General features: G+C 43.4%; 2 protein-coding genes across 9 annotated transcripts in view; one reads left to right on the top strand and one right to left on the bottom strand.

Annotated features, from left to right (window-relative positions):
• Parp12 (poly (ADP-ribose) polymerase family, member 12) overlaps positions 1–9,917 on the top strand; it is a 31,938-nt gene extending 22,021 nt beyond the window's left edge. Inside the window, exons 8-12 of the mRNA NM_172893.3 lie at positions 2,605–2,701; positions 4,949–5,024; positions 6,000–6,130; positions 7,200–7,351; positions 8,689–9,917. Of these exons, the coding sequence (NP_766481.2) occupies positions 2,605–2,701; positions 4,949–5,024; positions 6,000–6,130; positions 7,200–7,351; positions 8,689–9,014 (782 nt within the window). The 3' untranslated portion in view covers positions 9,015–9,917. The remainder of the gene's footprint in view (positions 1–2,604; positions 2,702–4,948; positions 5,025–5,999; positions 6,131–7,199; positions 7,352–8,688) is intronic.
• A 1,821-nt stretch (positions 9,918–11,738) lies between these two features.
• The window catches only part of Tbxas1 (thromboxane A synthase 1, platelet), a 220,432-nt gene continuing 218,832 nt past the window's right edge, over positions 11,739–13,338 (bottom strand). For 6 of the 8 annotated variants that reach the window (XM_017321499.2, XM_017321500.2, XM_011241280.3 and 3 more), the window contains 2 exons: positions 12,474–12,636; positions 11,739–12,033 (listed from right to left, as the gene is read on the bottom strand). In XM_017321499.2, the coding sequence (XP_017176988.1) occupies positions 11,959–12,033; positions 12,474–12,636 (238 nt within the window). In that variant the 3' untranslated portion in view covers positions 11,739–11,958. The remainder of the gene's footprint in view (positions 12,034–12,473; positions 12,637–13,338) is intronic. The other 2 variants (NM_011539.3, XM_006505878.3) reach the window with 2 other exon arrangements.

Genomic DNA, 13,338 nt, shown 5'->3' with positions numbered 1-13,338 from the left:
GTGAGTAGTGTGACTGTTCTGTTTCTGAAGGTTAACCTCAGTCTCTGAGAAGGCCCAAGGGGCTTTGCTATATAGTGTCACAGTGTCACCTTATTATTCCTGGTATGGCACTGAAACTACCACCCTTCTTTCAGCCTTAATGGGACAAAGTCGGGTTTAGCATGTTATAGGACATACTTTCTTTTTTTTTTTCCTTTTTGGTTTTTCGAGACAGGGTTTCTCTGTGTAGCCCTGGCTGTCCTGGAACTCACTCTGTAGACCAGGCTGGCCTCGAACTCAGAAATCCGCCTGCCTCTGGCCCCCCCCCCCCCCCGCCCCCAGTGCTGGGATTAAAGGCGTGTGCCACCACGCCCGACTCAGGGCATACTAATTAAAAGTTCTGTACATGTAGTGCCCAGAAGCTGGAGCTGAGATGATTTTTCCCATATATCTTAACAGACAAAAGCAGACCAATCACCCATTGGCCAGTTCTTCATTGGCTGATTTGTGAAAATGCTTTTCAGTTTTGCTGTAGTTTCTCATACCATCTCCATGCAGACATACTCATCTGCTCTGCTCAGTTTGGATTACATATAATATTTTATATTTGGCATCTTGCAAATGCAGCATGTTAAAGGGAATCAGAGGGCTTGATTTTGGTGCAGTGTGCTGGCTACCTTCACTATTTTGTATATTTTCTTCTCTGTAGAAAGCAATAAAGTGCCAGTAGTGGATCTTCCTAAAGCCCCTTGGCTGCTTGCGTTGGGCCGGTTATTTTTGGTTTGTGCTTTTGCAGCACTTGTGGTTTGTTTAAAGAAGACTCCCTACAGCTTGTCTTGCCTCTCAGAGAAGTTTCTTCTGTTCTCCAGCGGAATGGCTTCTACTGAATGATACCAGCCAAGGCATGAGTGTCACAAATGACAGTCACTATAATTGATGATAGTGTGTAGAAGAGCACAGGAGATAGGAAAGACAGGCGTGCCTTGCAGGCTAGTTTATGCAGCTGTCACACCTCTGACTGATGCTAACCAAAGGTTAGAGTAGATCTTTTGAACATCTGGAAAACATAAAACAGATACAACAGAAATGTCAGACACACCTTTCTAGTTCTTGGACTTCAGTCTGGAGAGAGAGCAGACTTTTAGGACAAGGATATAGCTATAACTATGAGCATGTAGCAAGAAAAATCATGCTCACAGTGGCCTGACCTGAGGTCACTGGGTGGTCACAGTTTGCCTGGTGCTTTTGGTTTTTGGTACATAGTAGTATCTTCAAAAGAAAAGGATGGAAGTCATTGGCTTCACCTACACAGTCCTTACTACATGTAATGAAATAGAATCTCAAACCAAACTACCACATAGACTTACTGATTATTAGGAAGCAAATTCTTTCAAATGTATATACACAGCAGCCCAAATGACTTATTCTGTGTTGGGGAGACCAGCTTTGGCAAAGATCCTTGTCATGAAAGAGCAACTTAAGGCAACAACCAAGTTTCTAGCAGCAGAGGAACGACATTCTAGTCGCTGGCTGTCAATAGACAGAGTCCTCCAAAGCAAGCTCCTTCAGGGATATATCACAGTATAAATTGAGGAAACAACAAGGTTTCCTTACAACAACAAGGAAAGGGGCTCTTTTTTTCTCCATGGAATGTTAGAGAAGATATCTAACATATATGTAACCAGTCCATATATTCTGAATAGCCTATTTTTACTAGTAAAAGGTTGTCTGAGACTCATTATAGGTAATAATCCAAGTGTGTCAGTAAGCTGAGCTTCAGAGGATGGCTGACTGAGGTGTGACAAGGGTTGTGGAAGCTTCTGGGTGAACACTGAACTCCAGAAACAGTGGGCTTAGCTGAGTGTAAGGGACACGTCCTCCAGATACTATACAGTCGATGTACAAAGACAGCTGAGTTCCAGATAGCTGTAATTTTTAATATTAAAATGTTCCTAAAATGAAAATCAAAGTTGGCTTTATATATTTACGTGTAAAAGTAGCACCTACTAAGAGACACGACTTCTAGACATTTGTCATTTTCAGTACAAAGGGTGGATGGTACACACCCTCAGTTCTTGGGGTGAATCTGATATTGAGGGTGTGTCAGATGTTTAGTTTATTAAAGAGAACATAGGTTTGAAAAGATTGATTCAAGGTTGTCAGTTTACTCAAAATTTTTTAAAAAGTTATAAGGACAAAATTATTACATATAAATTACATTAACTCAAGATACAATAATTTGGTTTCAGGCTTGACTGGAACCTCTTTACATCCAAGCTGGAAAGAAATGCTGAGCAAAATATTAATTTAAATATGATTGGAAGGAACAATTCAAAAGCACTCATATAATTGATAACATCAATTACTAATCATTTCTCTATTCATTAAACTCAGTCTCCTAAGGATACCTATTTTCTTTATGAATGTTTGAAATGTATAAAATTGCCTTATTTTTAAGACTGATCTTGAGTTTTACATGTTGTATTATCTGTCCAACCCATTTAATTTCCATCTAGAGAACATTCCTGCTGTGCATGCACCCCCACTCTGTGTGTGTGTGTGTGTGTGTGTGCGTGTGCGTGTGTGTGTGTGGGTGTAATTTTTTTCATTGGAATGTTTTTTCAGCTTTTCTGCAGAAAAACCTTGTGTATGGCACTATCAGAAAGGTTTGTCGCAGACCCAAGTATGTGTCTCCCCAGGATGTGCAGATGAAGCAGTCCTGGTAAGTGACATTTGTGCGCTGGCTTGGTATGTGGTTTTAGTTGAGGAGTGCTTTGCTTTCAGTTACAGGAAGCTTCTCAGACTGCATGGAAGGGTACTGACTAGCATGTGTGACTAGCATGCTACTGTCTTTCAAACCTACTAGTTGGGAAAGTCTTTAAGCCACAGTGAGAATTAGCATTGTGGGTTTCATCAAGGCTATTTAGTGAGATGTGCAAACCTGGTTAGATTTGAAGCCCATCAGTTTGTCTTTGAATGTGACAACTAAATTATAAACTTAAATCTTTACAAATGTTGAAGTAATGAAATAATAAAGGCTCATGTATATCATCCTTGAATATCATGGAATACCAAAATAAAGAAAAGTGGTATAATAGTCATTAACAAACCAACTTCACTTTCACAGTGGGTTTCCTTGTGTCACAGGGTGGCTGCTTGGGGCCTCTAATTGAACCCATAGGCAGAACATAAGGGAGGAGAGAGACTTTCTGCAACAGATGGGGAATTCTTGAGATCTCGCTGTTGATCCGATGTCCTTTAAAGCAAGAGTGGTTTAGTCTTGAGCAGGTGCAGTAGGGTTGGAGCTAGCCAGATGGCGTATGCACTAGAAGAAGGTGACCTGGATTGTGAAGATGTACCAAGTTTCCCTTATAGTCTAAGTTTGCCATGGCCAAAGCTGGGACTTTAAGCCAACAATGTTTTTAGTTGCCCATAGCTTTATTAACCTGAGAAGCCAGAATTGCTTAGGTTCTGTTGGTTTTCTGAAGACTTCAGAGGTAAAGTTTATTGATTATGTTTATAAAACAAGGAGGCCATCTAAAAAAGATTTGGTATAAGTAAGAGGAAAAGTCCAAGAAATAATGCCTTGTGACTCAAATACAACAACATAATTTCTTGAGAATATGACCTCTTCTTTCCTTAAAGTTTATTTTTGATGAAATTTTAAATATATACTTGTTTAAAAGTCACAACTCAGCCGGGCATGGCGGCACATGCCTTTAATCCCAGCACTTGGGAGGCAGAGACGGGCAAATTTCTGAGTTTGAGGCCAGCCTGGTCTACAGAGTGAGTTCCAGGACAGCCAGGGCTACACAGAGAAACCCTGTCTCGAAAAAAAAAAAAAAAACAAACAAACAAAAAAAAAAACACATCAAGGAGCAAGGCTTATCAGAAGTCATTAGACTGCCTCTTTTGTGTGTGCCAAGTGTTTTCTTTAAGCATAGGAAGAATAACTGCTGATTTATATAATCTGCTTGAAAAGTTTGCCATCTCTTTTTTTGTTTGTTTTGTTTTTCGAGACAGGGTTTCTCTCTATAGTCCTGGCTGTCCTAGAACTCACTTTGTAGACCAGGCTGGCCCTGAACTCAGAAATTCGCCTGCTTCTGCCTCCTGAGTGATGGGATTAAAGGTGTGCGCCACCACACGCAGCTAAGTTTGCCATCTTAATAGGTGAAATTGGTGAAAAAGAACCTTGAGGCTGGTATTCCGATGGATCCTTGCTTAGTTATTTCTAAACTGTGACATTTTCTGGGATGTCCTGGACATATCCCATGCCAGGAGAACCAGAAGGTAGATCTGCTGTAGGAAGGACTGGAGGTTTCAATGAGCGGGAAATGAATTGGATTGTAGTTTTGACAGTAATGTTCTTAAGCCTTTAGAGTCATCTGGTTTTTAAGTGTGGCTTTTATTTGTTTATATTTTTAGAAGGTATTTCAGTGCCTCTGTTATATGACATCCTTTAATTTAGCACAGTAGTGTGTGTGTATGTATGCATATTTAAGGAGGACAAATAACAGGCCACAAGAAGCCTCTTATCAGCTTAACTCAAATTAATGTTACCATGTGGGTTTGGAGACCAATTTTACAGCTTTGAAAATATTTTCTGTATATCAAGTGCATATCATTAAGGCTTCAAGAAAGCATTTGGTGTCTTTTGAATTTCAAGAGTTGGATAAAAGCTGGGGCCTGTGTATACTGCTTTAATCAAGTGCTTTGTTCCTTCTGTGTGGTTGGTGGTATGCAGGTGAGAAGTGCATCTCTCAGGACTGAAAAGCTTTTTGGTTTGCCTGGTAGGCAAGATGGAAGTGCTCTTTTGTTGGAAACATTGTGCTGTGTGCTTCCTTGTCTTCTAGCTTCTAAATGCATTGCACTGAGACTCAGGGCTGGTGATCCTGGTAAGTAGAGTTCACCTGTGATAGACTTCCATGTGCCTAAAAGATTAAGAGTCTAAGTTTTGTTTACCTTTTAGCAATACTAAGTTACACGGCCCAAAGAGCATCCCAGACTACTGGGACCCTGCAGCCCTGCCTGACCTGGGATTTAAGGTATGGGATTCACACCCTGGAGCTGGACAGAGAGGGTTCTGTAGAGATGATGAGTGTGAAAAGAAAGCTTTATGCAGCCGTGTCTCATGACACCAGAGGGAAGAGATACATGTGGGCTTTCTGCTTTGTTTTTGTAGATCTTGGGGATGTTAGGCTGGGTGACTTTGTATGAGTTGACTGTAGAGCCCAGAGAAAGTAGGTGGTTGATATGAGAAAAAGATGAGCTGTGACCTTTGCCAGGAAGAGCAGAAGGAAGGGCCTTCTAAGCAGAGGTTCTAAGACCAACCAGTCTGTTCCAGTAAGAAATGGAGAGAAACAGGGAATATTTGAATGTGATACAGGACATTTAGAGGGGAAGGCACTAGACAGCAGTGGGCAGGAGGGCAGTTCAGTAGCTCGTTTGAGGTCTGCTTTCTGGGAGCAGTGCTGTGCAGCAGGACACTGTCCTGACGAATGTCCCCTACTGCTCCATCAGTGTGAGGCATGTTGCTGATTTCCAGTGCTGGGAACATGCTAAACACTGCAGACAGACTCTTCCATTATGAAGCCTATCCTGAGAGGACTTTTCTCACAGAGCACAAAGCACGCACAAATTGTAACAAGAGGCAGCATGTGAAGGGCTGGAGGAGCGCACACACCTCTGTTAATTCCAGTTCTCACAGGCCATGTGCTCTTATGGTTTTGTCTTTGACCTGTGTGGGATGTAAAAGAGGAACAAGGACTAACATCCTAGAGACACTTAGGATGGTGGCTTAGACACCACCTGCCTGACTTATGGGCGTTTTTACAGTGAACAAGAGGGAAATTACCTTGTAAACATTCCATATCTTGAGAGACTACATCCCAGGGCAGAGGAAGCAAGCCATCATTTTTTAGCTTTATCCTGAATTTATAGATGTTCCTAGTGGTCACAGGAACAGCTCGTGTATTTGAATCATTTGACAATGACATATAAGAGATATTTTCTCATTGTAGAAGATCACTCTGAGTTCTTCCTCAGAAGAGTATCAGAAGGTGTGGAACATCTTCAACCGTACACTACCTTTCTACTTTGTTCAGAAGATCGAGCGGATCCAGAACATGGGCCTGTGGGAAGTCTACCAGTGGTATGTGTGACTGAGAGCTCTCTTTCTTGTTCTGCTAGCTGCTTATTGACTAACATGCTCTGCCTCTTCAGGACGGTCAGAGGCAGCACCATACTCACCCCGTGCTGCTGTGTGCCTTGAACTGTCTCTGTTCTCTTATTTTCTTATCCTAAGGCTGTATGATAAAGTGGCCCCTTGCAAAGGTGAGGGGACTAAAGATTCCCTAGCACAGGTCTTGTTCTCACCATGACTAGCAAAGCCAGACTCCACTCTGGTCCACTCTTGACTTTCTGAAGATCAGTGGGGCCAGAGCAAGACAGTTCACTCACACCATCAGCCTCAAGAATGTAAAGCTGTAGCCAGAGAGCAGGGGCATCATCTGTCTGTGTGTCTGTCTGTCTGTCTATCACATGAAGACCAGCATGATCATGGTCACCCAGCATCTCTCCACAGAGGGTAGAAATTCATTATGACTCTCAGTGGTGGCCTGGGGCCTGCCGACTTGTCCTCACATGGGTCTGGAGGATAGCATTCTGCAGTGATGGAAACAGAGTAGAAAAGGGAGGATGGGCTCAGAGGGCTGATGCCCCTCCCAAGCCTTACAACTTTACTTCCCAGGTTCAGCTCCATTCAGGAGCTGGGTGGAAGAGCCCATGCCTGCTTTGAGGACCTGTCTGCCTTTGGGGCCTTTTGCTATGGAGGGGAAGCTTTGCTTTTGCTTCTTGGCCTGGTCAACCTGTGCTCTGTGGTTTGAGCCTCCAGGAGTTGGCCAGGGCAGCCTCAGTCCTCTTTAGTCACATAATGCTGCGTTAGAAAACTGGTTCAAGGGCTGGAGAGATGGCTCAGTGGTTAAGAGCGCCGCCTGCTCTTCCGAAGGTCCCAAGTTCAAATCCCAGCAACCACATGGTGGCTCACAACCATCCATAATGAAATCTGATGCCCTCTTCTGGAGTATCTAAGGACAGCTACAGTGTACTTACATATAATAAATAAATAAACTTAAAAAAAAAAAAAAGAAAACTGGTTCAGGAGACTGTTCTTTGGAGGTCAGCACCTTCTTCCCTCACCATGTATTTTTCTACCATTCTAGGCAAAAATGTCAGATGCAGAAGCAAAATGGGGGGAAGGAAGTAGACGAGAGGCAGCTGTTTCATGGTACTAGTGCCAACTTCGTGGATGCCATCTGCCAGCAGAACTTTGACTGGCGGGTCTGTGGTCTGCACGGCACATCCTATGGCAAAGGTAAGGTAGGGGTGCTTCCAACAGTAGTTGGGAAATTATTTGAAAACAGCCTTACAGAGGCTACAGTTGGAGCCAACCAGTCAATGCTGCCAGTGAGAAATGGCTCCACCCTGAGCTGGCAGTACTTTGGCTATTGCTCTACATGTGTGACCAAGAGCTCAGTCAACTTAAGACAGGGCAGTCCTGCCTCACTGGGACTTGTTTCCTGTAGAATGGATGCTCTGAGAGGTAGTGAGAGTTGGAAAAAGAGAGCAACACCTTTTCAACCTTGCTGAGCACCCTAGGCTGTGCCTTCCTGAAGTCCTTAGAACAGAAACTATGTCCTGAGACTGTCCTTTCATCTAGTGCATGAGTTCTAGTTTCCTTTTCTCTTGGTTATTTTGAAACCGTATTTGGTAGTAATTTGAAAGTCACAGGAAAGTTGCAGACTATGTGTTTATATACTTATACACATATGTCTGTGTAGTTCTTGTATACATTGTATCCACATTCCTCGATTTTATTATGTTGTGTGTTGGCCTTTTCAAGTAGCTGGCATCTGTGGTACCTTTTTACCCTTCAGCACTCCCTAAGAAGGTTTCTCCTGTATCACATAGTGATAATCAAATTTAGAAAATTCAAGGATCTGTTTGCTGGCCAGACATGGTGGCACACACCTTTAATCCCAACACTTAGGATTCAGAGGCAGATGGATCTCTTGAGTATAAGGCTATCCTGGTCTATATAATGAGTTTCAGGAAAGCAAGGACTATGTAAATAGATCTTAGTCTCAAACAAAAACAAAAACCAAAAAAAAAAAAAAAAAAAAAACAACCCATCACTAACAACAGCAAAAAGAATCTGTTTGTCTTACTCAAACTTACTGTTTGTTCATTAGTTTTGGTCTGATGTGATGATTGTGGGATCAACAAGCTGATGATAGATTTGGGAATCCCATGCAGAGGGAGCAGCTTCTAGTTCAGGTTCCCATTTGAAGAATCATTGTTCTATATGTATAACTACTGGTATCTATAGAATGGTTCAGTAAGAGGAATGTTACTCATTTTCCATATCACCCAACTAAGCTCCATTCTATAGATGGGAAACTGAAGTCCAGAACTAATTATCAGCAGACTCCAGATTTTCTCTGGAATTGGAGCTGAGAATAGAATGGATTAGGTGACTTCTTTGGATGCCCTGCTGAATAGAGAGGTGTTGATGCCTCCACGAGTGAGGAAAAGGGCAGAGAAGTGGAATGGAAGAGGGAATGTGGTGGTGAAAGGGCAGAGGCTGCTGCATCACCCATTGCTAGGATGTGCTCTTCCAGTGCCCTGTGCAGCTTGTCTGTATCGTTTCAGGGAGCTACTTTGCGAGAGATGCCGCCTATTCGCACCACTACAGTAAATCCGACACACACTCTCACATGATGTTCCTGGCCCGGGTGCTGGTCGGAGATTTCGTCAGGGGCAGCACTTCCTTCGTCCGCCCTCCAGCCAAGGAAGGCCAGAGCAATGCCTTCTATGACAGCTGCGTGAACAGCATGTCCGACCCAACCATCTTTGTAGTTTTTGAGAAGCACCAGGTCTACCCCGAGTACCTCATTCAATACTCTACCTCCTCCAAGCCCCCAGCTAGCCCCTCCATCTTTGTTGCCCTAGGTAACTTGTTCACTAGCCGCCAGTAAGTATGGCCAGGATGCATTAGGCGTTTCTGCCACATCTGTCTGTCTGGTGGAGCTATTTGGAAAGTCTTTCTTTCTTTTTTTTTTTTAAACAAAACTTTTAATGAACTCTTGTTTAATATTGGCTTCTCAGTGAAATTACATTTTTTTCTCCCCTAGTGCTGGGGATGGAATACAGGGCTTTGTGCTTGCTACAAAAGCACTCTACCACTGAGCTACACCCCAGCCCTTTTAAAATGTTTTTATTATGAGGCAGGGTTTTGCTAAATTATATTCTGCCTCAGTCTCCTGAGCAGCTGGGGTTAAAAGCCTCTATAACCAGGCCCGACTTGAAGCCACAATCTTAATCCTTGTCTGATAACAGTTTTAGGTTTTAGGTCCTTTTAGGTTGGCTTATGATCTTACCAGTATTGATTGTGAGCCTAAGTTTGACTTATAATGATGTTAGTATTGTATTTTTAACTCTTTGCTGACTTTGATGTTTATTAAGACCAAGCACAGAATTTATACATACTGTTTTATGAAATTGTTGTAACTGTGACGAGTTTATGTCTCTATAACAATTCTGGTTTGGAGGGTCTTGTGGTCCAGTTTGCTTTTGTCAGAGTAGCATAGTGGCCTTTGTGGAAGGGGACTACAGGGGAGGCCTCGGCATCACTGTCACTTTGACCCCTGCTTTGGCACTAACTTGGGCAGTTCTTGCTATAAGTGAAACTTAACTCTCCCTGGCAGGAAACATACATTAGTGTCTCCCTAAGTCCTGGGCTTGACCCATAAGTGCCTCTACCCAAATCCCTTAAGCACACTGGACATCTTCCAGGTGTGGATTTTATGTCACAATGAGATTGAATACCTGTGCTTCAAATGTCACGTGAGAGTATGGAAATAAAAAGACAATCTGAAGTAGATGAAGACTGGAGTTTATTTTTTTGATGTCTGTTTTTAAGAGTGCCAGATAGGCACCAGGCCCTTTGCTATGTGTTGGGATTATCTTGGTCCTGTAGGCCGACATAGCAAAATATTATAAACGGAGTGGCTTTAATGGACACTAGGTATTTATTGTTCAAGGTTTTGGAGACTAGGAAGTTCAAAATCAAGGTGCCTGTAGACTCGGGGTCTGGTCATGATCATTCTTTATAGCTGGCCATCTTCTCAAAGTAACCTTGGCGGTAGAGGAGACTATCCCAGACCCTTTATTAAACAAGGGTGTTAATCTCACTGATGAGGGATTCCTGTTTTGGACCCAATCACCTTCTAAAGAACCCACACTCCCAAACAGTCAGCTCGAGAGTGAGTGCAGATTTAACATGGGTTTAGAGGTGAGACGTTCAGACCACAGCAAGAAATAACAGCTGATATCACTGGCTCAGTAGGACTGAAAGTCTGGGCCCTCACTTGTTACCTCTCCTTCTAAGCTCTAGCACTATGGTCACATGTTCACATGCATATTTATATTATTTCTTCTTACCTCTAACTCATAAGTTTAGGCCCACAAAATGTAGTTTCCTTCTAGAACAATGTGTTTTCCACATGTTGCTATGTCTGAATGCACTCATCTGGCCCAAGATGGCAGGGAGGCTAGCTCCATCTTAAAGAGTTGTATCACTTGTATGTCCCTTGAAGATTAAATCCAAGGCAATTTAACTGGAGTTACCATCATTGGAGTGACCTTAAACCTTACACAGGGCAATGTTATTAATCAGCCTAGAGAGAGATGAGTTAAATGAAACATAAGTCGTCCCCCTCCCTTTAGGGTCAGCCACACAGCTGTAGACAGTGTGATTTTCATGGGTTTCCAATGTGGCTCCATTACATCCTGGATGGTTCTGAAAGTTTATTGTGTTTTGTTTGAGCTCTTGGTCTTGCAATGATGGGGGTGGGGGTGGCATTTGTTCCTGTGTGTGCTGGAGACCATTGTTTGGATTGACAATGCTAGGGAGGGTCTTAGAGCCACTGAACTGGTGCCTGGTTGTGTGGAGTTGGGGCGAAAAGGCTGTTTCTTCATTTATAGACCCCAGGCATACCTGCCTTGCCTTGTCTGTTGTGAATAGGGACAGGACTGCATTAGAATCACTGGACTCCTGTCCCTTGATGGCAGTTTGAATCCTCAATTTCCCCTCTTGCACTTACAACCCCCTCTGTTCTTTGTAACACCAGTAAACCTGAGGCAGGAAATAGGATGTGCATAAAACCCTCTAGTAGATCCCAACTGGGTCCTCACAGAGCCTTCTAATTAGTTGCATGTATGTGTTCTTGCCCTGGATCCTGTACACTTTGGCACTAGATACATTCTAACACATTTCATCAAATGCCCACCCCTCCTGCACAGGACTGTTCCTTCAGCAGGGACCTGCACACTTAGGCCTCCTGAGTGGCTGTAGAGTGGTCAGGAATTGGGAGAACTGTCAGGGAAATAAGGGAGGTCTATCTGTGGAATCTTCCAATAAATTTCTCTGTCCTTTTAAAAAACCAAAGTATAATGAGGCTTTGGAGCTACTTTGGAGGCTGAGTGTCTATATACATTATTTTCTGAAACCCAAGAATCATGAGAAGCTAAAAAAAAAAACCTTTACCAGTGCTGTCAGGACTATTCACCTGTGTGTTCCTATGTCCCCTGCACTGTAAATACCTCTGTCCTGAGGCCAGGACTTCCTTTGACACCATACTCTCAGTTTAATCAAAATGACCTTTCCTTTGTTAAATCTCAGTCCCAAGAAAACCACTGAGTAATGTCAAAATGAAGCATGGTAAACATTTATTAAACATTTAGGAATTGTGACAAAGTAGGCTCACATGCCATGTGCCCTTTTGATCACCCTAAGATATATATTCCTATAAACTCTCCATCTCCACACGAGGCTTTCATCTGAATCCCGGGTGCCCTCCTGCAGCGATGTGCAGATGTTACCATTACAAAGTGCTTCCTCTTTCCCACGTGCCTTCTATATCAGCGTGACACAATCTTGATGTAGACTCCATTTTTGGGGCCTAGGGCAGATTTGGATTCTAGCTGAAGTGGAACCTAAAATAGAACAAATTAAAACATTTGATAAAGTTAATCATATCTACCAGAAAACTTTATTAGAACCTAGCCTGAAGCATGACTTGTGAAAATTTAGCTGTGGGCTGGGAGACAAGACCTTTGGGAACAGAAAGAGCCAGAGGGAGGGTCCCTTGGCTTCTATAGGAAAAAGCTGAATACTCTAAAGCTATTGGTGGCCATTAGGACATATGCTGTTTAACTGAGGGCGATGCTAATAAGAAAACACAACATGGGATTATTGGCCAGCACTTAATTTGAGCACAAAGCATTTGTTCATCTCCCTTCTCATGGAGGATGATATCGAGGCTGCTGTTTCATCAAGAGATGGGCGTCCCTGAGAGGAGAGGCCCTAGCAGAAGCTGATGCACTGTGGGGCAGAGAAGCAGGGTTGGCCCTACCCTGGAATATCAGACCCTCACCTGAGTCTCAGGGCTGGCTTCAAAGCGGAACTTGTGTAGGACCTGGAGTATTGTCAGCTTGACCACCAGCAGGCCCAGCCGCACTCCGAGGCAGCTCCTGGGGCCAGCTCCAAAGGGCAGGTATGTGAACGGCCTCCGCTGAAGCCGGGCCTCTGCTGTGAACCTAAGGGTCAGGTGAAGGTTATCGTTGGCCTGAAATACCTGCTCAACCTAAAGCAGTGACTCTCAACCTTAATGCTGTGACTCTTTATTTAATACAGTTCCTCATGTTGTGGTGATCACAAAGTTATTTCATAGCTATTTTGTAACTGTAATTTTGCTACTGTTATGAATTGTAAATATCTGATATGTGACCCCCAAAGGGGGTTGAGACAGGTTGAGAACCACTGATCTAAAGTCCCATTTCTGGCTGAGTGACCTCTTCATGTGAGATCCCTTCCCTCGTCAGGGCCAACAAGATCCTGTGTCCAGGACTGTCCTTAAGGCTTTAGGTAACTGATAGCTTCCGATCACCAACGTCTCAGCAGTGTTCTGCCCAGTCTTAGAAGCACTGTTCCATTCAGACAATCAGCTGGGTGTACCTTCTCGCCTCACCTAGGAAGTTATTATCCAACGGTATGTGAATCTAGGACATAATCCAGAATTCCAAGGCTTGACAAGCATACCCTGACCCTATCACACCTCCCTCTTATATTGGACCACATAACTCCTCTCATTTCCTCTCAGCAAAGTTTTTAGGCACTTTGGCCACATCCTTGAAGCCTTCCCAGAGGTCCAACATGTCATCCCATTGAAGACTTGATAGCTGCCTCCCCACCACCCTGGCTTTGCTGTTCAAGATGTGGGAAGCTTGAGGCCCTGGGTG

This window comes from Mus musculus, chromosome 6 (genome assembly GCF_000001635.26).
Source record: "Mus musculus strain C57BL/6J chromosome 6, GRCm38.p6 C57BL/6J".
Lineage (NCBI taxonomy): Eukaryota > Metazoa > Chordata > Mammalia > Rodentia > Muridae > Mus > Mus musculus.
Note: the sequence above shows the minus strand (reverse complement) of the source record. Positions and strands in the feature narration are given on the sequence as shown.